This window comes from Pungitius pungitius, chromosome 6, assembly GCF_949316345.1.
Source record: "Pungitius pungitius chromosome 6, fPunPun2.1, whole genome shotgun sequence".
Taxonomy (NCBI): Eukaryota; Metazoa; Chordata; class Actinopteri; order Perciformes; family Gasterosteidae; genus Pungitius; species Pungitius pungitius.
In genome coordinates this window covers 3,953,485-3,977,160 of record NC_084905.1, presented here as the reverse complement: position 1 = coordinate 3,977,160, position 23,676 = coordinate 3,953,485, and the positions used below count along the sequence as shown (strand labels likewise).

Genomic DNA, 23,676 nt, shown 5'->3' with positions numbered 1-23,676 from the left:
TTAAAGGGATAGTTCATCCAAAAATGAAAAATTGTGTTAGCATTTACTCACCCCCAAGTTGTTTCAAACCTGTGTGAATTTCTTTATTCTGCTAAACAAAAAGAAAGATATTTTGAAGAATGTCGGTAATCAGACAGTTGATGGACCCCATTGACTTCCATAGTTTTTTTTTTCCTACTATGGAAGTCAATGGGGTCCATCAACTGTCTGATTACCGACATTCTTTAAAATATCTTTATTTTTGTTTAGCAGACCACAACACACATTGACGTTTACGTTGCGATTTTCTTCCCGAAATAACTTTTTCTTTCATATTACAATTTGATATTAAAGTTTTAGAACAACGTAAATGACATGGTGGCGTTAGTTCTCCAGATTGAGTGTTACGCAGGTGACGTTCAACACCTGCGCTAATCAGTCGGCACGCTCACGCGCCTTCTAACGAACCAAGGTGCTGATAATGCGCGCGCCGCGCAGTCACTTCACGCGGTCTCGCGTGGTCTCACGTCGTGTTTCACGATCGGTTGGCGTGTTTTTCTGTTCTTTTTTTTCCAGTATGAGGGCATTAGTTTTAAAGCGGGTGGTCCTGGTGTTGGGGGGCTTTGGGCTGGTCTTCTACGTGAGCACGTTTCTGAGGACCACGCAGGAACCTGCTGACAAAGAGCTGGAAGAACCGCGGATTATGCGCTTTTTCTCGGATGTGCAGAAAAACATCAGCGATATCTGTGAGTTGAAGCAACGGTTTTATCTATATCTTTCTTTCTCTGATGTAGTTATTCATTCATTAGTTTTTTTCGGGTTGAATTTTTAAAACTTCAAATTTTCGCGATAAAACCAACTCTTTTGTTTTATTCTCCACTTTAGGATTAACGCATGTCAGCAGAAAAATATATGGCACATAAAAAGACCAAATGGATTTTGGACAAGTGTGTTTTCGTTAAGAAAAAAAAGATTATCCCCAATATTAGTTTAAATTTCTTCTGATGACTTTTCTTTTCGTTTGCTGCCTTTTAATTAAGGAAAATTCACGAGTTCACACTTTCTGAGTTAATGAATGAAGCAATGTTCCATTCAGTCATTATTGTGTTTTCTTGAAGCCTGTGTCTTTTGTGTGCTGACATGTCCTGATGATTAATTTCTCTCTGGGTTAGCTGTGTGGAATCCATCTGGATAAAACTAATCTTTCCGCTATCTTCAGCTCATTTTGCTTTCTCCTTGTCATTGGTTTGTTAAGTTAATGTACTCCAAGCTTTTGAGCAAAAGCAGAAAATGATGCAGAAAATGCTTGACAAGGACCAAGGTGATCAGAGAGCAGCCGCGGACGTCAAAAAACAGCCGGAGCAACCTTCCGCAGAGATTAAAGACCAACAGAAGCCCCCCAAGGAGAAGAAGTCAAACAAACTGTTCCCAGACTCAGCCCTATTCAAGCAGTGGGGGGAAAACCTGTCCGAGGACGTCCAAACGGAGGCACAGAGTTTGTATTTGAAGTACGGATACAACGTTTATCTCAGCGATCGCCTTCCTCTGGATCGAGCTCTTCCAGATACCAGGGACAAAAGGTACACTCTAATCCAAACGTTCAATTTCCTGTAACACACAGTGAAGTCATCTGACCATCTCTTCACCCTCCAGCTCATGTGATATCTCTTCCTGTTAATAGGTGTATGAACAAGATTTATCCCAAGGACCTGCCAAGTTTGGGTGTGGTGTTGATCTACTTGAACGAGGCCTTGTCTGTTATTAAAAGAGCTGTGCGCAGCATCATCGACCGCACATCGAAAAACCTGCTGAAGGAAATAATATTGGTGGATGACAACAGCTCCAATGGTTGGTTGGCTACAAATGTTTTTACATTTGATGAACAAAAGTTCGTCCTGTTTTTTGTTCCAAAATGTTCTTTGTGCTGATAAATTATTTGTGCAATGGCATTGGCAGCTCCTGCTGATATTGCAACATAAAGGTTTCATTCAAATATTTTTGATTATTGATGTGCTACATTTTTATGTGTCTGTGGGATTTACATGTGTGCTTTAAAAAGCAGAGTAAGATTAGTCGAATTCTTCTGCTTTAATGTTTTAGTTTTGTATTTTAAATTTACTTCCAAGATTTTGAAAGAATATTGATGCCACTGTTAAACAAATGGAATTACAGTCAGCAGCAGATAAGCTTACGTCAGCATAAAAAATCGTAAACTTTGATCTGCCTTCTCCGAAATGGACAGTAATTGCCCAATAGTAAAATCATGGCTCTGCATAGTTGAAAAGATAATAATCTCTGTCTCTCTCACTTTAATATAAAAATGAATGAGCAAACAACAAATAATGTAATGCTTGCAATAACTTAAGTTATGACCAGATGGTCGTAATGGCCATTGATGTTAATCTCCTGGCAGAAAAAAAAACCTACTATTCCTTTATAAACACATAATAAATTACCTGTACAATTCAAGGCCATTAAACAGAAAGCCCACATTTTCCTCTCATGTCAGATGACTTGAAGGAGGACCTTGATCTGTACATGAAGATGATCGAGCAGCAGAACCCGAGTCTCAGAATTACGAGGGTGAGGCACAGTGAGCAGCGAGGTCTCGCACACGCCAGAGCTTCTGGATGGGAGGTGGCTACGGCTGACGTGGTGGCCATCCTGGACGCGCACATCGAAGTCCATGAGCTGTGGTGAGAACAAAGCTCAGGCCCATTTGTAGTTTAACAGTGTGTCCAGCAAAGTTCACTTCGGTGTGGTTTGAATCTTTTTTTAAGCAAATATAGGTGTGTGCTGTATACTGTTATACAATCTATACCACTAGGGTTGTCCCAAATATACACTAACTCCAATTCCTCCTCCTATTCACCACTAGTCAAACGGGTTTCTTTGTAAATGTAATATTTAAAATATCCTGGAAACGGACTCCCTTTTGCTCCCTTCTTGTAGGGCTGAACCCCTGCTCACACAGATCAAAGGTGACCGGACGGTGGTGACGTCCCCCGTGTTTGATAGAATCAACTTTTATGACCTCAAGGTGATCAAATACCAACCAGCATCGCACGCATTCGACTGGGCTCTATGGTGCATGTACGAGGGCTTCTCAGACGACTACTACAAACTCCAGGACCCCTCGTTGCCAGGGAAGTAAGTAAAAGCAGAATCAACTGCCAATGTACAAAGAAATCAAACCCAATGCTCACATTAATGATTCATGACACAATTGTTTTGTACAAAAGATACAATCAATGATTTATCGCATCATGGTAATCTGAAAGTTTGACTTATTTGACGGTAATGCTGATAAAAAGGATGACGGTTGTTACAGTTCTCTTCTTTCACCTCAGAAGCCCATCTGTCATGGGGATCCTAGTGGCTGACAGGAAGTATCTCGGAGAAATTGGAGTCATCGACAAAGGCATGAAAGTATACGGTGGAGAGAATGTCGAGCTGGGAATTCGTGTGAGTACAAATATTACACCTCATGGTAGTTATCGGCAAAAAAAAGATTTGAGATCCCGGCTCCGATTACCCAGGGGAAAGTTTAAAGAGTACAGGAGAATGTAGAGGACGCGTCATGCACACGTTGTGAAAAGAGGCATTTGGCAACGCATACTGTGTGTCACTTGTGTGACTTAAAGTGGGATCAGAAACGCGAGAGGCATCATTAAACATCCCACTTCACCTATAGATTCTCTAATCTAGAGGATTCAAACTGGCAGATGATTTCTGACGGTTAGATGAGGAGCAGCCACTCTGCTACGCTCACTGGACCACGTTTAAACAAAATGTTTAGGTTTATTCACGCTTTCACTGGCACAATAATCGTTGGTCAATAATGAGTCATTCACGTTTTATTTTCTCTCACAGGTGTGGACTTGCGGAGGAAGTGTAGAAGTAGTTCCATGCTCCCGGATCGCTCACATCGAGAGGGCACACAAGCCCTACATGCCCAACCTGAGACACGCCATGAAGAGAAACGCCCTGAGGGTCGCGGAAATCTGGATGGACGAGTACAAACACAACGTCAACTTGGCTTGGAACTTGCCATTTGAGGTAGAACCGAAGTGATGAGGCCCTTTTTGGGCATCCTTGCCTGCTCCCACACACATCTAAGCGTGTGTTTGAGCTTCTTCTGTTTTAATATCAGAACACTTCTGGCCATATTGTCTACAGAATCACGGAATTGACATCGGGGACATCTCAGAGAGGAAGAAACTCCGGGAAACGTTAAAATGTAAACCTTTCAAATGGTACCTGGAAAACGTTTATCCCAAATTGAATCCCTGGGACAACATAGTTGCTTATGGAGGAGTAAGTTGAGTTTCACGTTGTGCTTTGTTCGGGTAGTTGAGGCACGTCTCACGGCCCACATGCATTGCCAAATGTATTCATTCCATATGATTTATTCACACGTGCAGCTGTGGATTTGACAAAATGATGAACTTCCCCATTTATAGCTGAAGAATCTTGATGCTGACATGTGCTTAGACCAAGGCCCAGTACCGGGCAACACACCCATCGCCTACAACTGCAACTACTATGGACGTCAAGTGAGTGAAGCAACCTGAAATGGTTTAAAGATGAACAATTAAAGTCTCTTAAAAAATATACATTCTAATATTGCCGCTGTTATCTTATTCGAACCCTCTATCCGCTTGCTATTTAACTATAAAATATGTATATTTTACAGCTCGCCTACTATCGCTCAAACGGTGAGCTTTATATCGGCGGCATCGAGTCCCACAAGTACAATGACAACCGTTGTGTAACTGATGTTGGGAAAAAAGACACAGAGCCTGGCCTTTACAATTGCAAAGAGGCTATGCAAAAAGGGATGCGGATTTACTGGGACTTCACTCAGGTAATAAAAGTTCAACTATCAAAACACAAAGCAAAGTCTGTGAAAGACAAGGGAGAGGACGTTGTATTCGAGTAAACAGAATTTGAATGTTTCAGAGGACTTTGCATCCAGCTTTCTTGACACTTTGACACCGTCTTTTCCAGGGCAAAGAAATGAAGAACAGAGACTCAAAAAAATGTCTGGAGATCAAAAAGGGCAAACTTCTAATACAAGAATGCTCTGGTCAAAGATGGGAAATCCAAAACATAATCAAGCCCTTTTAACAGAGTGTCTGTGGCCATCCAGAAGTGCACTTGTCTTTCCATAGGTCAGTGGATACTTTCACCTGTATGTTTTAAGCTATGACCTTAATGACGATCTTTTATTATTTAATGCTTCTCTATTATAAGATATTTTGTTAATATTTAATTAAACCATCTGCCCTAAAAACAAAGCTTTGGTTATTTGGGAAGTGCTCAGAAAAGAAATAAATGTCTAAGTTAGATAGAACATACATTGCTATTTAAGGCTTTAGTTCTATAACAATTAGCTAATGATTGCAAATGTTTCATCTGGAATGGTTTTTATTCAACGTGGTTTGGTGCTACTGGGTGAATATTAGGTTTGAAAATATAGTATAAATGTTGTTTTTTTGTCATTCATTTACACTTACCATTGTGCAAAGTTGGGTGATGCTGAAGTAGACACCTTACAGAAATTCAAACACATCTGGTAAAAGGAAAAGGAGTCAATAATAGATGAGTAAACATCCGGGTGCATTCATAAAGGCAAACTCAACAATACAAATATTTAACAGGTGAAGCGTTCAACCCACTAAGCAAGGCCTCCTCCAACCATGGCGGCTTTGTCAATAACCAGGTTCCCAACAAGTTTAAAGCTGATGCACAATGGCTTTTTTATTATTCAAGGTTTGTCTTGTTATTTTTGTAATTCCAAAAAAGTTATGCAATGGAAACTGTATTAGTTAATCGCTTTGAGTGTTAAAGGGGGTCTTGGTCAGCCTTGTCACCTCTAGCGTCAACAAAAGGGAAAGCTATATTTGGGACTTAATTGTGAATTTATATGTGGGTTGGTTGTCTCTTTTTTTTATTCATAGCACACATCAGTGGAACCCTACACAGCGTTTGTTATTACGCACTGACAGGGGTGTACAATTTGGAAATAAACATTCATTAAAAAAAGGTTTTTGTAATTCATTTTCTAAAGAAGTGAGACTGGCCTGTCATCTCTAAAGGCTGCCTTGCTGGTTAACCCAGCTACTGGATAAAGTCCAGTTGTGGGATAATTTACTGTAACCAAACTCTTATTTGGAAAGTTGCCATTCATTGTGGGAACAGAAAGAAGGCAAATCGGTGGGTTAAAATTAATTGACTTGCGCTAAACTGAGTGAATGACTGAAATAGTGTGAAGGCATGTGTTCAAGTAAAAGATCTGACCCCAAGCTGCTAGAGACGGAACGCTACAATCCCAATGCAACGTCCTGCATGATACACAAGAGCCAAACAGGTGATCAATGACATTACAAATTACATTGTTTTAACATTTGCTAAGTGCAGGTTCATCATTCAAAATTTCTTTCAAATAAAGTTTTTCCTTAAGCTCAGTCAGAAAGACTATGCTTTTATACTTTTAAATGGGTGGTTTATATCATGGGTAGACTTTCAAAGAAGAAAAAAATAGAGAAAAGTTCAATTTCCCTGAAAAACTTTAGTAAAAAAGTAAATAGGTGAGAGAATAGGTCGTCTTCTTCAGTCATTTCAGTAATCCTCTAACCTCTTTGGGTTAACTATTCAATTCAGGATTGAAGTGTGACAAATACAATCATAATGTTGGTTAATTATGCTTAATGCTTTATAGAAATAAACCCAAAGTCTCTATTTTCTAATAATCATTAGGCATTTCATTGCGTACAACCAGTACATCCTCTTCCTTGCAGCTGTGTTCGGTTCCTAAATGAAATAAATATAACAAGTAATCACATGAACTGTTGTTGCAAAATTAACCATAAACATCACATGAAACAAACAGCATTGCATGCATCGGTCTCATTAACTGTTAGGAATTTGAGTAGAAGTGCACCCCTAGCGGTGAGAAGTAGGTTACATGTATCAATGCTTAGTTTAGAATTGTAGTTTGTGTGATGTCAGATAGTAGATATTACATTTGTATGTTAAATGAAGTGAATGTATTATAGACAATAACAATTTAAAGCCATATAAATCATATAAATACTGTACACATTAACATCCTGTCATGATGTAATGTTAAAACCTGGGGACAGAAGCTAATTTCTGTCCTGATGGATTTCTCCTACCTTTCCCCAGAGAGGGTTTTGATGTAGGAGTTTTTTCTCCTGTCAGGTATTAATTTAGCAATGTAAGACAGCTGAATGAGGCAATGTGTTGCCCAGATAAACTGTGATAAACCATTAAGTACTCTGATCTTATATGTTGTGATGCATTGGAACGTAAGGGAGAGAGAGACAGAGAGGGGGATCCAGAGTCACGCGTGGCAGTTCACACCTTGATGTGAAAAGGCTGGACCAGGAAGAGATACATTGAAGGAGCCAATGACATTCGAATACACCCAGAAGACAACCCCCCCCCGGGAGCTTCAAATCAGCACACCAAGGAAGAAGAGTTAGATTTTTCCTGCAGCCGTCCTGAGGAGTCACTTTTGACTTGGCCGGGGAAATCTCTATTTCGCGAAATATATCACTATTCACAATTTTATTTCACTTTGTAATTGTAGGCCTTACTCTTTGTTTAGTTATTAAATACATTTTGATTTTTAAAACCCAAGCTAGTTGACTTTTGATTCATCGTGTCCTGCCTGGACGAGAAGAAAGGGAAGCTGGTCTCCCCTTCGGCCTTCAGAACCTAACATAACCGAGATGATAAACGGACACAAGAAAACGTAATAAAAATCTATGGTTTAAATACATGTATGCTGTCATCTACTGGTAGAGATGGTGAACACATTTACAGAGTTTCTCCATGTTGTGTCCATGTTCTTTTCACTGAAAAAACAGCTCAATACAGTGGAAAAACATTATGAAAATAAAATAATACAACTATATACAATACAAATTGACTACATATCATGGTTTTCATGCAAGACTTTTCTCATGACATTTTACAAAAACTAAGAATGCCTTTTTAAAAATAATTCATTAATAATGCAGATGTCATATTGTAAATATATTTACGGCATATTATCCTGTTGCCTTTTTAAAACGTGTTTTTATGACATATTATACTGAGTGGTCAAATTATTTTATTTTGCTCATGATCAATAAATTGATCAATTTCATTACTTTAGGTGTGATAAATATTTTGTTCACATAGTTCTGAATAAACTTGTGTTTCATGAAAGCACCTTTCTCTGAATATATAATAAAAAATAATGATTTGTCTAAATAGTCTGATGATGGCTCTCTACATTAGTCATAGTCACAAAGACTCATGACTACCACATCCCGCTTTAAACTTTGAATCTAGATCCCAACCATGGTTTGTAATTCATGCACAACATAAATGCTAATGTTTGAGGTCACAATGCTTTGATAATCAAATTTAAAAGAGGTATTTGTCAAATAATTTCAATGAAAAATGTTTAGTTCTTCAAGCCATCGTGTGTGATTATTTGACCGATCCTCTGCTCAAGCTGAGGTGGTTTATAGTAACTCAATAAACAAATGGTAAACAAGAGGCAGCAGAAGAGGAAAAAAGCGCTCATGGTGAGTAGGGTTACCTAAATTCATGTTATCTGACTGTTCTGCAGGTAAATCGCTTTCACTGTTAAAAAATATATATATATATATATAAAATGAACCATACAAACAGTATTAACAATATGTTGATACTTCAATAACAGGCACCATTTCTAATGTCTGGTGTCTAGTGTTTTTTTTTTTTGTAGGAAAATAAAGAAAATACCTCGTTAAAACTAAACTGACGAGAAAAAAGGTTGTGCATCCCAGTAGTGCATTTTGAATTTCCCAATAACTAATCCTGGACACCTCTGGTCTGTGTGCTCCCTGCAGATGCTGCTACGCTCCATCACAGGAGAGTGGCCCTGAAGCTGAAGCTTCAAAGCATCACGGTGTAGCGGAGAAAAGCGGCACTCGGTACTGTGGCAACCCACGGGTGCAGGCCCCTAGACAGCATCTCAGAAGACTGTTCAGGAGCAGAGATCAGCACCAAGGTCAGGTGACGAAAAGGGGAAACGCCCCCCCTGGAGACAACGAGCGGCTCAGCTGCGGCTCATGAGGCTGATGAAGGTTGGCCACACTATAAAGGACCAACCATTCCAACAGCAAAGGGGAAATAGACGTGAGTAGGAGCTGGCGTCATGCCGGGGCATTTTTTGGGACATGTGTATTATCCACTGGGGTTTTTTCTGTGTTTTCTGCAGTGAGGACACCGAAGGCTGGACAGCTGAGTTGGACCGAGTGACCTGAGGAAGAACCTGTTTTTGCCTTTTTCCCTTTGTCTTTTGTTTGGACGTTAAAATAAACCGTACCCTTTTTTTGTGCAGCCAGTTGTGACTCTGAGCGAAAATCATTTTGCCCACCCCCGTTGGTTGCTACCTATGGTGCGAGAATGCGGGCACATCTTTAGTTCCACCGCCGTAACCCTGAAAGCAAGGGAGCATGGAAGAAGCAATGGAGGCCGCAATGGCCAGGCTTCTCCAAGCCCAGGTGCAGAGCATGGCTGCACTTCAGGGGACATTCGACAGGCTGCCTGAGAACTTAACTCCAAGGGCCCCTCACGCTTCCCCGACAGCCCTACTCACAAAACAGACCCCCGGAGACAATGTGGAGGCCTTCCTTGAGGTCTTTGAACGGAAGACAGGTCACACATTCTGGCGCCTTTTCTGACAGGGGACGCTACAGACTACCCAACGGTAAAGGAGGCCATCCTGGCCCACTATGGGCACAATTTAGCCGGGCGCGCCCAGCGGGTCCATGATTGGGTGTACGACTCCCAGGGTCCCGTGCGGAGCCATGTGGTGCGCTTGGGGAGGCTTACCCGCAGCTGGTTGGTGACCGGAGAGGGTCCATCTGCCATCGACCGTGTCATTATGGACCGCTGCATCCGGGCCCTGCCTCTTGACGCCAAGCGATGGGCAGCCCAGAACCACCCAGTGTCGGTGGACGGGCTGATTAACCTACTGGAGAACCATCGGATCAGCCAGAAGATGATGGCAAGGACAAGCCCTACTCCCCGAGGACTTGAGGGACGGGCTCCAGTCCGGCCACCGGCAACCCTTCTTCGCCCGGCTCCGAGAACCTCGCCGCGCCCAACACCCGACAGGTCTGAGAGGAGATGTTTTTCGTGTGGCCAGTTAAGAGATATCGCCCGGCAGTGCCCTGCGGGCGATGTGCCCGTGCCCTCCGCCAGCACTGAGGAACAGCACCGCCGAGGGAGGTGTATCATGACTACCTGTTGGACCCCCCCCGATACCCGGCGCAGCAACCGTGCCGGTTCGGGTGGGGAACCAGGACACTTCAGCCCTGATAGACTCGGGTAATGTGGTTACTGATAGGTATTTCTGCTACCTTACCGAGAGATGAGAATAAACCACAGACAAGTACTCTGCTCTGGGTCTTCTCCCTCGGTCCTCGATTTGCCGGATCCCGTCAATTCACGCCTGGACCCCTTGTCCTCGGAAGTTCTAGCCACTGGCCGGGCGGAGAATTTTGCTCCCTCGGTCTTTGTTTCCGACGCTGTGTCGGGCCGTCAACGGGCTTCAGTGTCTCTGCAGGCTGAGGTCCAGGCGTTGGGTATGTTGGGATCCGGGTCACGGCACCAAAATATGATAGTGAGAACAAACCACAGACAAGTCGTATATATTTCACTTTGCAAAGGGGAAGCCCAGCCACACAGCGTATGCAGTGTCGACTTCCAACGTACTTTCCTTTACAACAGCCTTTTATTCGCATCCATCACACATACACAACAACAGAGTGGAACATGGGGGTGAGGGCTTCCTCTGTTCTAGAGGGGTTCAGAGTTTATATGTATTGATATCTACTCCTGTGTCAGGGGTGCAAAGTTCACAAGCACGCGCTTATGTGTACAACATCTGTGTCAGGGGTGCAGGGTTCACATGCACGCGCTTATGTGAACATCCGGTGTTTACAGTCAGCTGGTGCTGTACCACTCCTTAGCTGCACGTGATAAAATTTGTATAAGATGTTCCAAAAGCATAATCACCCACTGTGCCCTATCAGAAATCCAACTCTTCCACTTGTCTCCTGGATCCGAATCCAACTAAGCCTACCCTACTGGATATTATAAATCTGTCTTTGTTGACAGGACATGTACCACAGTCCTTCAAGGTAGCTGTAATTAAACCTCTTCTTAAGAAACCTACTCTAGCTCCAGAGGTGTTGGCTAACTACAGACCCATCTCTAATCTTCCCTTCCTCGCTAAGATCCTTGAGAAATCTGTCACGAATCAATTATGTGACTTTCTACAAAACGGCACTGGTGAAAATTACAAATGATCTTCTACTTGCATCGGACCAAGGACTTGTTTCTTGTATTGCTGGACCTCAGGGCTGCATTTGACACCATCGATCACCGTATCCTGCTGCAGAGACTGGAACACTTGATTGGCATCAAAGGAACTGCACTCAGCTGGTTTAAATCTTATTTATCGGATCGATCCCAGTTTGTGTTTTTGAACGGAGAATCATCAAGGACCACCAATGTTGGTCACGGAGTTCCACAAGGTTCTGTGCTTGGACCAATTCTATTTACCCTGTACATGCTTCCTTTGGGCGACGTTATCAGAAAACACCACATAAACTTCCATTGTTATGCAAGCCAGAGGACACCAACCAACTTGTTAGACTTCAGGATTGTCTTGGAGACATCAAAACTTGGATGACCTGCAACTTCCTGATGTTAAACTCGGAAAAAACGGAAGTTGTCATGATAGGCCCAGAGCGCCTTCGAAGTCAGCTGTCACGTGATACAGTCTCTATGGATGGAATTGCTCTGGTATCCAACAGCACCGTCAGAAATCTTGGAGTTCCCTTCGACCAGGATATGTCCTCCAGCTCTCATATGAAGAAGACTTCAAGGACTGCCTTTTCTCATCTACGTAATATATCGAAAATCAGGAACTTCCTGTCTCAAAGTGATGCAGAAAAACTAGTAGGGCTGCAACAACGAATCGATTAAAATTGATTATCAAAAGCGTTGGCAACGAATTTCATTATCGATTCGTTGTGTCGCGGGACTATTATGTTTGAGTATTAAAAGAAAGTTGGGCGAGAAGAGAAGAGAAAGAGGAAAAAAACCTCCGCCCAGCAGAGCGTTGCTAAGAAAAATAAATAAAGAGCAGAGCTGAGGTAGAGGAAAGACCATCGGAGAGACCCGTAATACTGTTCTGAAACATGCGGAGGCAGAGAAACCAATGCGACCTAAATCCTCCCAGGTATTTCACACTGAGATGGGGGGTGCGGGTCCTAGCGGGCAACGGGGGGGGGGGGTGCTGCGGTTTTCTTTGCAGCGCCATCTTTTTCTGTTCTAATCGCCGCGCTCGACTTCAAGGTGTAACCTTTATTATTGTTCGGTCTGAAACAGCGCGCCCAGTGACGGATGGTGCAGCAATATTGTTGACCGGGTGGAAATCGGGAGAAAGGTCGGTCCGGGATATTTTCGGGAGGGGCTTTGAAATTCGGGAGGTTTGACATGTCTGATTGTAAGATATGCAAAAGCGACATGGCCTGGCACGGGAGCACCACCGCGATAATTCAGTAACTTAAACATGTTGGAAAAATCTAATCTAAATATTTTTTGTGCCTAATATATTTAATTTGGCGGCTGTAAAGTATACATCATGCAACTCGTTCATTCTGGTGTCTATGAACGGCACGTTCTTTCAGGTTAACATAGTTCAAATAGGGTGCCAGATTTCTATAGAAAACACACCGTAAACGTGCCTTAACAAGTAGCGGAAAAAACACCCAATCTGGCAACACCAGCCTCCAGCGTCGCACCGCGCATGCATCATCATAAAAAAAAAAAAGAAATGCATGGAGGCGACAGCTGAGTGTAGCAAAGAGACGGCGTATAATAATTTAAATGAGTTTTATGAAGTTACTGACAAGGTCGGTGAGGATGGGAGGAATCTGACCTTTCTTTGCAAACATTTGCACCTTAATGATAACTGTCGTGTTTTTATTCCTTATTTAAAAAAGACCATTCAAGCAGCATGTGTTTGAGAATGTACTGTAGGGGTGAACGCTGCAGCTGCTGCTAGTGTGGAGTGAATGGACAGCAACATTAAAGCAACAATGGGGAAATGCTGTCCCCTCAATGCTAATGTAAATCCTGGTTGGATAAGGATTCAAAATTGGATATGAAGATCAAATCTGATGCATAGCTTCAGTGTTAAAACTGATAAAATAATTGCTGTCTGTGAATCTATATGGGCTGTGGCAATAATTTTGAAAAATAATAGCTCACAGCAACGTTTGGAAAAAACGAACTGAACTAGTTGGAACTTTTAAGTTTGAACTATGAACTAAACTAGTTCATTTTAAAAATGTGTGAACTGAACTTTGAACTAGTTCATGTAGAAAGTGAACTATCCCTGGGGATACACTGGGGATTGGTGTGCAATGGTGCCACCTAGACCACCAGTCAACTTACAAGTATTTTTTGGTTTGGTTACATTAATGGTAATAGAATACAGATCTAGATATATACACACATTAATGTTTTTAACCTAAGCGCAATTCCTAAATGAGAAAGATAAATAGTGAAGAAACCGTAAACAAAAAATATATATGTATCTTAAATGGATAAAAGAACTGTTTTTGTTTTTATCATATGAGGAACATGTTCCAGTGGATCCTGAATTGGACTCCGCTTTGCCACCCGCTGTGATCTCCCTCGGTACCACCAACCTCTCACCACACCAAGGATGAAGAAGAAGAACCAACAACTACAGCCCCATCAATGAACATTACGAAATGCTTGGATGATCTGAACGAGAGACGACAGGAGTCTGACGAGCAAAGAAACCAGGACTCATTTGGTGAGTCTTAAGAACTTTTACTCCTTTGGACTTTGACATGAAATTAAAATGTCAAGGAAGCAGAACTTTTAGAGAACAACATAAGTCTTGTCAGCACAAATGATTCCGAGCTGACAAAGTAAGAGCCCTGACGAGGGCAGAGAAGAGGAGCTGTACCAGGGACGAAGAAACATTGATGCGCAAAGACTTTTGAAACACACCAGTTGAGAATATTGTGCGTGACCACCATGGCAACATGGACATTGGAACCAAGAAGGTCACATCAGCGGTGGAGGAGGGGAGGAGTAGCGGGGGGGGCGAGGTGGATGGATCAGCACAGACCTCATAAACCACACTCCATTGGGTGAGTTAACTTTAGAATATAATCTACAAATTAAACAAACAAATGCACACACATCCTTTAAGTAAAATGCTGGGATCACAGTTCGGCAAAGGAAAGTATTAGGATTAATACTGTTCATTTTAAGTGACTTTATTTTCAGTGGCACCGCTCCTCGCTGTGTTTGGGTGACTCGGGTACTTGCAGCGTCGGGTGGATGCTACCATGTCAAACCAATATGAACCAACAGAAATCTCAACAGGACAATGAATATTATGAAACAATGATTTACCAGTTAAGGAATTGCGCCGAGTGATGAAATTATGAATAAAAGTATTATATGTATTGGCAAAAATAGTTGACAGCCTGTTCAAAGTACTTCATCTGACACTTTAGCTTTCTTTTAGGTCTTGGTTTTATGTAATCATTCAATTTATGCGGGGACAGGGTTACTGATAGTAGGCTCAAGCGAGCCTACCCGAACAGCTCTGCGGGCCAGCTGGCGAGATTTGGTATCTGATAAAAAATGCCTCCCTTTAGAGGTTTTCTTGGCAGAGAAATTTAGAAATTTTCTTGTCGTTCAAAATTCTCCAAAAAGGAAACGCCCACTTCATGCGCAATTACATGGAGCAGCTTTGCAGGGAAAACCCTTGGGTCACGTTGAGGCCATTTAGAAGGTAGTGGTAGTTGTTGTTGCTCTTAGTGGGAAATGCATTGTTTGATAAAAATGTATCATAATTTAAAAAATTGGCCCTTCTAAACTATGTAGATGAGGCTAGCCTACAAAATCTTCAATTTGCTCTAAAACAAGTGACTTATCCCTTATGTCCTTAACCCAGCTACACCTCATGATTGTGTCGAAGTCTTGCAGCAGACATGCATTTCATTGCCTGATCTGTTGGACACACCTCTTCTCAATGCAGATCTTGAGCTGTTTGTACACGGCTCAGCTTCCCGCTGACCCAAAACAGGCAAACACAGGAGCAGATGCGGATCCAAGTCCTTCTGCTGATCTTTGCACACTTCAATCTCTTGCCGGTGCAAATGGAACAGTGTTTAATTGCAACTTCTAACGGTCACAGTGAGGGGAAGGGTCTCAAAGGGTACATTTCTAAAGAGTCTGGTTCCTGGTCCTGGTTGTAAAGGGGTGTCTTCTGATTGGTCAACACAAACTAGTCCACATGAACATATTCTTAGGATATGTTCCAATCTTTCGCCAAATTTCAGTCATTTTTGTTTGCACTAAATTCTGCATTCTGTCGTCTTCCCTCTGCTTATACACTTTTTTGTAAATTTGTATGAACGAACTACCTGAACAGACAGAATTTTTTGTGGTGGATTGCCTCCCAAGCAAATTACAAAAAGCAGATTGTGGACGGCAAAAAGGGTTCACTTTTGTTTACATGTCCCTGCTTTTATTGAAAGTAGTAGAAGTATTGGCTTTTTGTTCAAAAGTATTGGATTGAACTAACTGCCATCAGCCTAGTAATATCCATTTCTCTCTCTCTTCCAATTTTGCAAAGACATTACAGTATTTTTTTTGTTTTTTTTGTCGTACTGTATTGTATCTGTGCTGTTTGTGTCAATTGTGTGGACTGTGCTACTGCCTCATGGCCAGGTCATCATTGTAAATGAGAATTTGTTCTCAACTGTAGAACAAAATTGTTGGTCTGTAAAAGACGGGAGATACTGTTATGCTATGTCCTGCTGTGAATGTGTGTCTATGTGCATATGTGTGTATTCGATGTCTGTGTCCTAGGTGCAGCTCCCTGATGAGTGATGGAGGGCATCTGGATGAAGGTGTGGACCTCACATATATAAGGGCCTCCTTGTTTCGCCATCAGTCTCTGCCTGCCACTAGACCCTGGTCTCGAGTTTGAGTTGCACCTTATGCTGGTCCTGTGTCGCAATAAAACTGTCCCCTTTAGGGTTTGGCCTCCACCTTGGCATTGTGGTCCATCCTTATGTTGCAGCTTACGAGCCGGTCGTAACAATACAACTAGGCAAAATCCTGTGTTAAACAGCACTCATTATCTCATCTCAGCTCAGCATATCTGCACTATTTAAGGGTGATGGTGCGTTAAGTGTCTCCTCTGCAGTGGCGGCTGGTCCATAAAGGGCAATGGGACGTGGCCCCACCTTGACCAATAGGAAAAAAATATGCTGATTTATTAACTACATACGCGCCGCTGAAAACATTACGTCGCAACTGGTCCGACGTTTCCTAGAAAATTATGTTAAAGGTTAATACCTTTTTGCTTTGAATCATAGTGGGATGTTTACTGAAACTGATTGTTGTGTCACTGGATTGCAATATATTTAATGTTGTGATGTGCTGGAGTCACACAAAGTTAGAAAAAAACGTGTACGCCAAATCTTGCATCACTGCATTCCAACAATGACATGATGGCGTTAGTTCTCCAGATTGAGTGTTAGCAGGTGACGTTCAACATTCGCCTTGTGGGAACACCTGCGTTAATCAGTCGCGGATAACCTGCAGTTAACGACTCAAGGTGCTGATGATGCTGTAATACGCGCGCCGCGCAGTCACTTCACGCGGTCTCACGTCGTGTTTCACGATCGGTTGGCGTGTTTTTCTTTTTTTTTCCAGTATGAGGGCCTTAGTTTTAAAGCGGGTGGTCCTGGTGTTGGGGGGCTTTGGGCTGGTCTTCTACTTGAGCACGTTTCTGAGGAGCACGCAGGAACCTGCTGACAAAGAGCTGGAAGAACCGCGGATTATCCGCTTTTTCTCGGATGTGCAGAAAAACATCAGCGATATCTGTGAGTTGAAGCAACGGTTTTATCTCTATCTTTCTTAACATTTAGATTAAAATTTAACATGGTAATTCAGTAGTTGTCATGATAAGTAACGACTGATAAGTCCTGAAGAAAGTTCAGGAACCAGTGGAACCAGTGTGACCTATTCCTCAACGAGGAAAGACGCTGCAAAATCAGCGGCGGCTTTGCGCATGCGCGCGTGACTGTCGGTCTGGACGTGACGTGTGGCTCCTCTGTGGTCATGACGGCTGCAAATTTTGAGGTTTCTGTGAGACTCGCTGAGCCCTATAACTGTAAAACAACATGTAGTTTCACGTCAGGCACTACAAAAGTTTCCAATTAATCCAGATTGCTCGATTCGTCACTGGTTGTTTTGACAAAAAGTCGCCAATAGGGTTTGGAAAGACGCCTGCGCATGCGCATATCTTCATAATAATTTATATATAATTTTTATAATATAATTTTTTTCTCATAATTTCTCTTTTTTTGTACATAACGCATGTCAGCAGAAAAATATATGGCATGGTATGGCATGGATTAGGATCTTGGACAAAAGTGTTTTTGTTAAGCGAAAAAAAGATGACCTTTCTGAGTTAATGAATGAAGCAATGTTCCATTCAGTCATTATTGTGTTTTCTTGAAGCCTGTGTCTTTTGTGTGCTGACATGTCCTGATGATTAATTTCTCTCTGGGTTAGCTGTGTGGAATCCATCTGGATAAAACTAATCTCAAGGAAAATGGAAAAACTGCCTCATTTTCCGCTATCTTCAGCTCATTTTGCTTTCTCCTTGTCATTGGTTTGTTAAGTCAATGTACTCCAAGCTTTTGAGCAAAAGCAGAAAATCATGCAGAAAATGCTTGACGAGGACCAAGGTGATCAGAGCGCAGCCGCGGACGTCAAAAAACAGCCGGAGCAACCTAACGCAGAGATTAAAGACCAACAGAAGCCCCCCAAGGAGAAGAAGTCAAACAAACTGTTCCCAGACTCAGCCCTATTCAAGCAGTGGGGGGAAAACCTGTCCGAGGACGTCCAAACGGAGGCACAGAGTTTGTATTTGAAGTACGGATACAACGTTTATCTCAGCGATCGCCTTCCTCTGGATCGAGCTCTTCCAGATACCAGGGACAAAAGGTACACTCTAATCCAAACGTTCAATTTCCTGTAACACACAGTGAAGTCGTCTGACCAGCTCTTCACCCTCCAGCTCATGTGGTGTCTCTTCCTGTCAATAGGTGTATGAACAAGATTTATCCCAAGGACCTGCCAAGTTTGGGTGTGGTGTTGATCTACTTGAACGAGGCCTTGTCTGTTATTAAAAGAGCTGTGCGCAGCATCATCGACCGCACATCGAAAAACCTGCTGAAGGAAATAATATTGGTGGATGACAACAGCTCCAATGGTTGGTTGGCAACAAATGTTTTTACATTTGATGAACAAAAGTTCGTCCTGTTTTTTGTTCCAAAATGTTCTTTGTGCTGATAAATTATTTGTGCAATGGCATTGGCAGCTCCTGCTGATATTGCAACATAAAGGTTTCATTCAAATATTTTTGATTATTGATGTGCTACATTTTTATGTGTCTGTGGGATTTACATGTGTGCTTTAAAAAGCAGAGTAAGATTAGTCGAATTCTTCTGCTTTAATGTTTTAGTTTTGTATTTTAAATTTACTTCCAAGATTTTGAAAGAATATTGATGCCACTGTTAAACAAATGGAATTACAGTCAGCAGCAGATAAGCTTACGTCAGCATAAAGAATCGTAAACTTTGATCTGCCTTCTCCGAAATGGACAGTAATTGCCCAATAGTAAAATCATGGCTCTGCATAGTTGAAAAGATAATAATCTCTGTCTCTCTCACTTTAATATAAAAATGAATGAGCAAACAACAAATAATGTAATGCTTGCAATATCTTAAGTTATGACCAGATGGTCGTAATGGCCCTTGATGTTAATCTCTTGGCAGAAAAAAAAACTACAATTCCTTTATAAACACATAATAAATTACCTGTACAATTCAAGGCCATTAAACAGAAAGCCCACATTTTCCTCTCATGTCAGATGACTTGAAGGAGGACCTTGATCTGTACATGAAGATGATCGAGCAGCAGAACCCGAGTCTCCGAATTACGAGGGTGAGGCACAGTGAGCAGCGAGGTCTCGCACACGCCAGAGCTTCTGGATGGGAGGTGGCTACGGCTGACGTGGTGGCCATCCTGGACGCGCACATCGAAGTCCATGAGCTGTGGTGAGAACAAAGCTCAGGCCCATTTGTAGTTTAACAGTGTGTCAAGCCAAGTTCACTTTGGTGTGGTTTGAATCTTTTTTTAAGCAAATATAGGTGTGTGCTGTATACTGTTATACAATCTATACCACTAGGGTTGTCCCAAATATACACTAACTCCAATTCCTCCTCCTATTCACCACTAGTCAAACTGGTTTCTTTGTAAATGTAATATTTAAAATATCCTGAAAATGGACTCCCTTTTGCTCCCTTCTTGTAGGGCTGAACCCCTGCTCACACAGATCAAAGGTGACCGGACGGTGGTGACGTCCCCCGTGTTTGATAGAATCAACTTTTATGACCTCAAGGTGATCAAATACCAACCAGCATCGCACGCATTCGACTGGGCTCTATGGTGCATGTACGAGGGCTTTTCAGACGACTACTACAAACTCCAGGACGCCTCGTTGCCAGGGAAGTAAGTAAAAGCAGAATCAACTGCCAATGTACAAAGAAATCAAACCCAATGCTCACATTAATGATTCATGACACAATTGTTTTGTACAAAAGATACGATCAATGATTTATCGCATCATGGTAATCTGAAAGTTTGACTTATTTGACGGTAATGCTGATAAAAAGGATGACGGTTGTTACAGTTCTCTTCTTTCACCTCAGAAGCCCATCTGTCATGGGGATCCTAGTGGCTGACAGGAAGTATCTTGGAGAAATTGGAGTCATCGACAAAGGCATGAAAGTATACGGTGGAGAGAATGTCGAGCTGGGAATTCGTGTGAGTACAAATATTACACCTCATGGTAGTTATCGGCAAAAAAAAGATTTGAGATCCCGGCTCCGATTACCCAGGGGAAAGTTTAAAGAGTACAGGAGAATGTAGAGGACGCGTCATGCACACGTTGTGAAAAGAGGCATTTGGCAACGCATACTGTGTGTCACTTGTGTGACTTAAAGTGGGATCAGAAACGCGAGAGGCCTCATTAAACATCCCACTTCACCTATAGATTATCATGAGGATTCAAACTGGCAGTTTTATTTGTGCCTGTGCAAGTGAACCTATTCCATAAGCACCGTCAATTATAAAATATGAAACCCCACGCAAGTCTCAAATCAAATGCTGCGTTGTAATCTAGTCACGAGAGAGACTACAGTCAGCTGTTCAGTCCTCGTGGAGAAACCCATCACAGGGTGGCACAAATATCTTTTTGTGCTGTGCGTATATTACCTGGTTGGTTTGCTTTCCTTCCTTTGAGGTCAATATCACTGCAGTGAAATCGACTTAATTCAAATATTTGTGGTTGGTTTGTACATGAAGACAAACTTAAACCAGCTACCCGACCAATCGCAGCGCACTGGAGGGACTTGATTTCTGACGGTTAGATGAGGAGCAGCCACCCGGCTACGCTCACTGGACCACGTTTAAACAAAATGTTTTCAGTGGCACAATAATCGTTGGTCAATAATGAGTCATTCACGTTTTATTTTCTCTCACAGGTGTGGACTTGCGGAGGAAGTGTAGAAGTAGTTCCATGCTCCCGGATCGCTCACATCGAGAGGGCACACAAGCCCTACATGCCCGACCTGAGCCACGCCATGAAGAGAAACGCCCTGAGGGTCGCGGAAATCTGGATGGACGAGTACAAACACAACGTCAACTTGGCTTGGAACTTGCCATTTGAGGTAGAACCGAAGTGATGAGGCCCTTTTTGGGCATCCTTGCCTGCTCCCACACACATCTAAGCGTGTGTTTGAGCTTCTTCTGTTTTAATATCAGAACACTTCTGTCCATATTGTCTACAGAATCACGGAATTGACATCGGGGACATCTCAGAGAGGAAGAAACTCCGGGAAACGTTAAAATGTAAACCTTTCAAATGGTACCTGGAAAACGTTTATCCCAAATTGGATCCCTGGGACAACATAGTTGCTTATGGAGGAGTAAGTTGAGTTTCACGTTGTGCTTTGTTCGGGTAGTAGAGACACGTCTCACGGCCCACATGCATTGCCAAATGTATTCATTTTATATGATTAATTCACACGTGCACCTGTGGATTTGACAAAATGATGAACTTCCCCATTTATAGCTGAAGAATCTTGATGCTGACATGTGCTTAGACCAAGGCCCAGTACCGGGCAACACACCCATCGCCTACAACTGCTACTACTATGGACCTCAAGTGAGTGAAGCAACCTGAAATGGTTTAAAGATGAACAATTAAAGTCTCTTAAAAAATACGCATTCTAATATTGCCGCTGTTATCATATTCGAACAATCTATCCGCTTGCTGTTTAACTATAAAATATGTATATTTTACAGCTCACCTACTATCGCTCAAACGGTGAGCTTTATATCGGCGGCATCAAGTCCCACAAGTACAATGACAACCGTTGTGTAACTGATGTTGGGAAAAAAGACACAGAGCCTGGCCTTTACAATTGCAAAGAGGCTATGCAAAAAGGGATGGGGATTTACTGGGACTTCACTCAGGTAATAAAAGTTCAACTATCAAAACACAAAGCAAAGTCTGTGAAAGACAAGGGAGAGGACGTTGTATTCAAGTAAACAGAATTTGAATGTTTCAGAGGACTTTGCATCCAGCTTTCTTGACACTTTGACACCGTCTTTTCCAGGGCAAAGAAATGAAGAACAGAGACTCAAAAAAATGTCTGGAGATCAAAAAGGGCAAACTTCTAATACAAGAATGCTCTGGTCAAAGATGGGAAATCCAAAACATAATCAAGCCCTTTTAACAGAGTGTCTGTGGCCATCCAGAAGTGCACTTGTCTTTCCATAGGTCAGTGGATACTTTCACCTGTATGTTTTCAAGCTATGACCTTAATGACGATCTTTTATTATTTAATGCTTCTCTATTATAAGATATTTTGTTAATATTAAATTAAACCATCTGCCCTAAAAACGAAGCTTTGGTTATTTGGGAAGTGCTCAGAAAAGAAATGCATGTCTAAGTTAGATAGAACATGCATTGCTATTTAAGGCTTTAGTTCTATAACAATTAGCTAATGATTACAAATGTTTCATCTGGAATGGTTTTTATTCAACGTGGTTTGGTGCTACTGGGTGAATATCAGGTTTGAAAATATAGTATAAATGTTGTTTTTTTGTCATTCATTTACACTTACCATTGTGCAAAGTTGGGTGATGCTGAAGTAGACTCCTTACAGAAAGTCAAACACATCTGGTAAAAGGAAAAGGAGTCAATAATAGATGAGTAAACATCCATGTGCATTCATAAAGGCAAACTCAACAATACCGAGATTTAACAGGTGAAGCGTTCAACCCACTAAGCAAGGCCTCCTCCAACCATGGCGGCTTTGTCAATAACCAGGTTCCCAAGAGGTTTGAAGCTGATGCACAATGGCTTTTTTATTATTCAAGGTTTGTCTTGTTATATTTGTAATTCCAAAAAAGTTATGCAATGGAAACTATGTATTAGTTAATCGCTTTGAGCGTTAAAGGGGGTCTTGGTCAGCCTTGTCACCTCTAGCGTCAACAAAAGGGAAAGCTATATTTGGGACTTAATTGTGAATTTGTATGTGGGTTGGTTGTCTCTTTTTTTTTTATTCAAAGCACACATCAGTGGAACCCTACACAGCGTTTGTTGTTACGCACTGACAGGGGTGTACAATTTGGAAATAAACATTCTTTAAAAAAAGGTTTTTGTAATTCATTTTCTAAAAAAGTGAGACTGGCCTGTCATCTCTAAAGGCTGCCTTGCTGGTTAAGCCAGCTACTGGATAAAGTCCAGTTGTGGGATAATTTACTGTAACCAAACTCTTATTTGGAAAATTGCCATTCATTGTGGGAACAGAAAGAAGGCAAATCGGTGGGTTAAAATTAATTGACTTGCGCTAAACTGAGTGAATGACTGAAATAGTGTGAAGGCATGTGTTCAAGTAAAAGATCTGACCCCAAGCTGCTAGAGACGGAACGCTACAGTCCCAATGCAACGTCCTGCATGATACACAAGAGCCAAACAGGTGATCAATGACATTACAAATTACATTGTTTTAACATTTGCTAAGTGCAGGTTCATCATTCAAAATTTCTTTCAAATAAAGTTTTTCCTTAAGCTCAGTCAGAAAGACTATGCTTTTATACTTTTAAATGGGTGGTTTATATCATGGGTAGACTTTCAAAGAAGAAAAAAATAGAGAAAAGTTCAATTTCCCTGAAAAACTTTAGTAAAAAAGTAAATAGGTGAGAGAATAGGTCGTCTTCTTCAGTCATTTCAGTAATCCTCTAACCTCTTTGGGTTAACTATTCAATTCAGGATTGAAGTGTGACAAATACAATCATAATGTTGGTTAATTATGCTTAATGCTTTATAGAAATAAACCCAAAGTCTCTATTTTCTAATAATCATTAGGCATTTCATTGCGTACAACCAGTACATCTTCTTCCTTGCAGCTG

At 41.7% G+C, this 23,676-nt stretch overlaps 2 protein-coding genes across 2 annotated transcripts; both read left to right on the top strand.

The window, feature by feature from the left end:
• The first annotated feature begins 464 nt into the window (after window positions 1–464).
• On the top strand, window positions 465–5,983 carry LOC119195553 (probable polypeptide N-acetylgalactosaminyltransferase 8). Its single transcript, XM_062563194.1, has 11 exons — window positions 465–725; window positions 1,235–1,559; window positions 1,661–1,827; window positions 2,489–2,675; window positions 2,932–3,129; window positions 3,330–3,444; window positions 3,853–4,038; window positions 4,159–4,296; window positions 4,443–4,535; window positions 4,676–4,846; window positions 4,990–5,983. The coding sequence occupies exons 1-11, from the start codon at window positions 557–559 to the stop codon at window positions 5,107–5,109; spliced, it is 1,869 nt and encodes a 622-aa protein (XP_062419178.1). The 5' UTR covers window positions 465–556; the 3' UTR covers window positions 5,110–5,983.
• Window positions 5,984–16,823: 10,840 nt separating this feature from the next.
• LOC134131265 (probable polypeptide N-acetylgalactosaminyltransferase 8) lies at window positions 16,824–22,931 on the top strand. The gene is made up of 11 exons (XM_062563173.1): window positions 16,824–17,006; window positions 17,811–18,135; window positions 18,237–18,403; window positions 19,064–19,250; window positions 19,507–19,704; window positions 19,905–20,019; window positions 20,739–20,924; window positions 21,045–21,182; window positions 21,329–21,421; window positions 21,562–21,732; window positions 21,876–22,931. Exons 1-11 carry the CDS (start codon window positions 16,838–16,840, stop codon window positions 21,993–21,995), a joined length of 1,869 nt encoding a protein of 622 aa, XP_062419157.1. The 5' UTR covers window positions 16,824–16,837; the 3' UTR covers window positions 21,996–22,931.
• The last annotated feature ends 745 nt before the right edge of the window (window positions 22,932–23,676 follow it).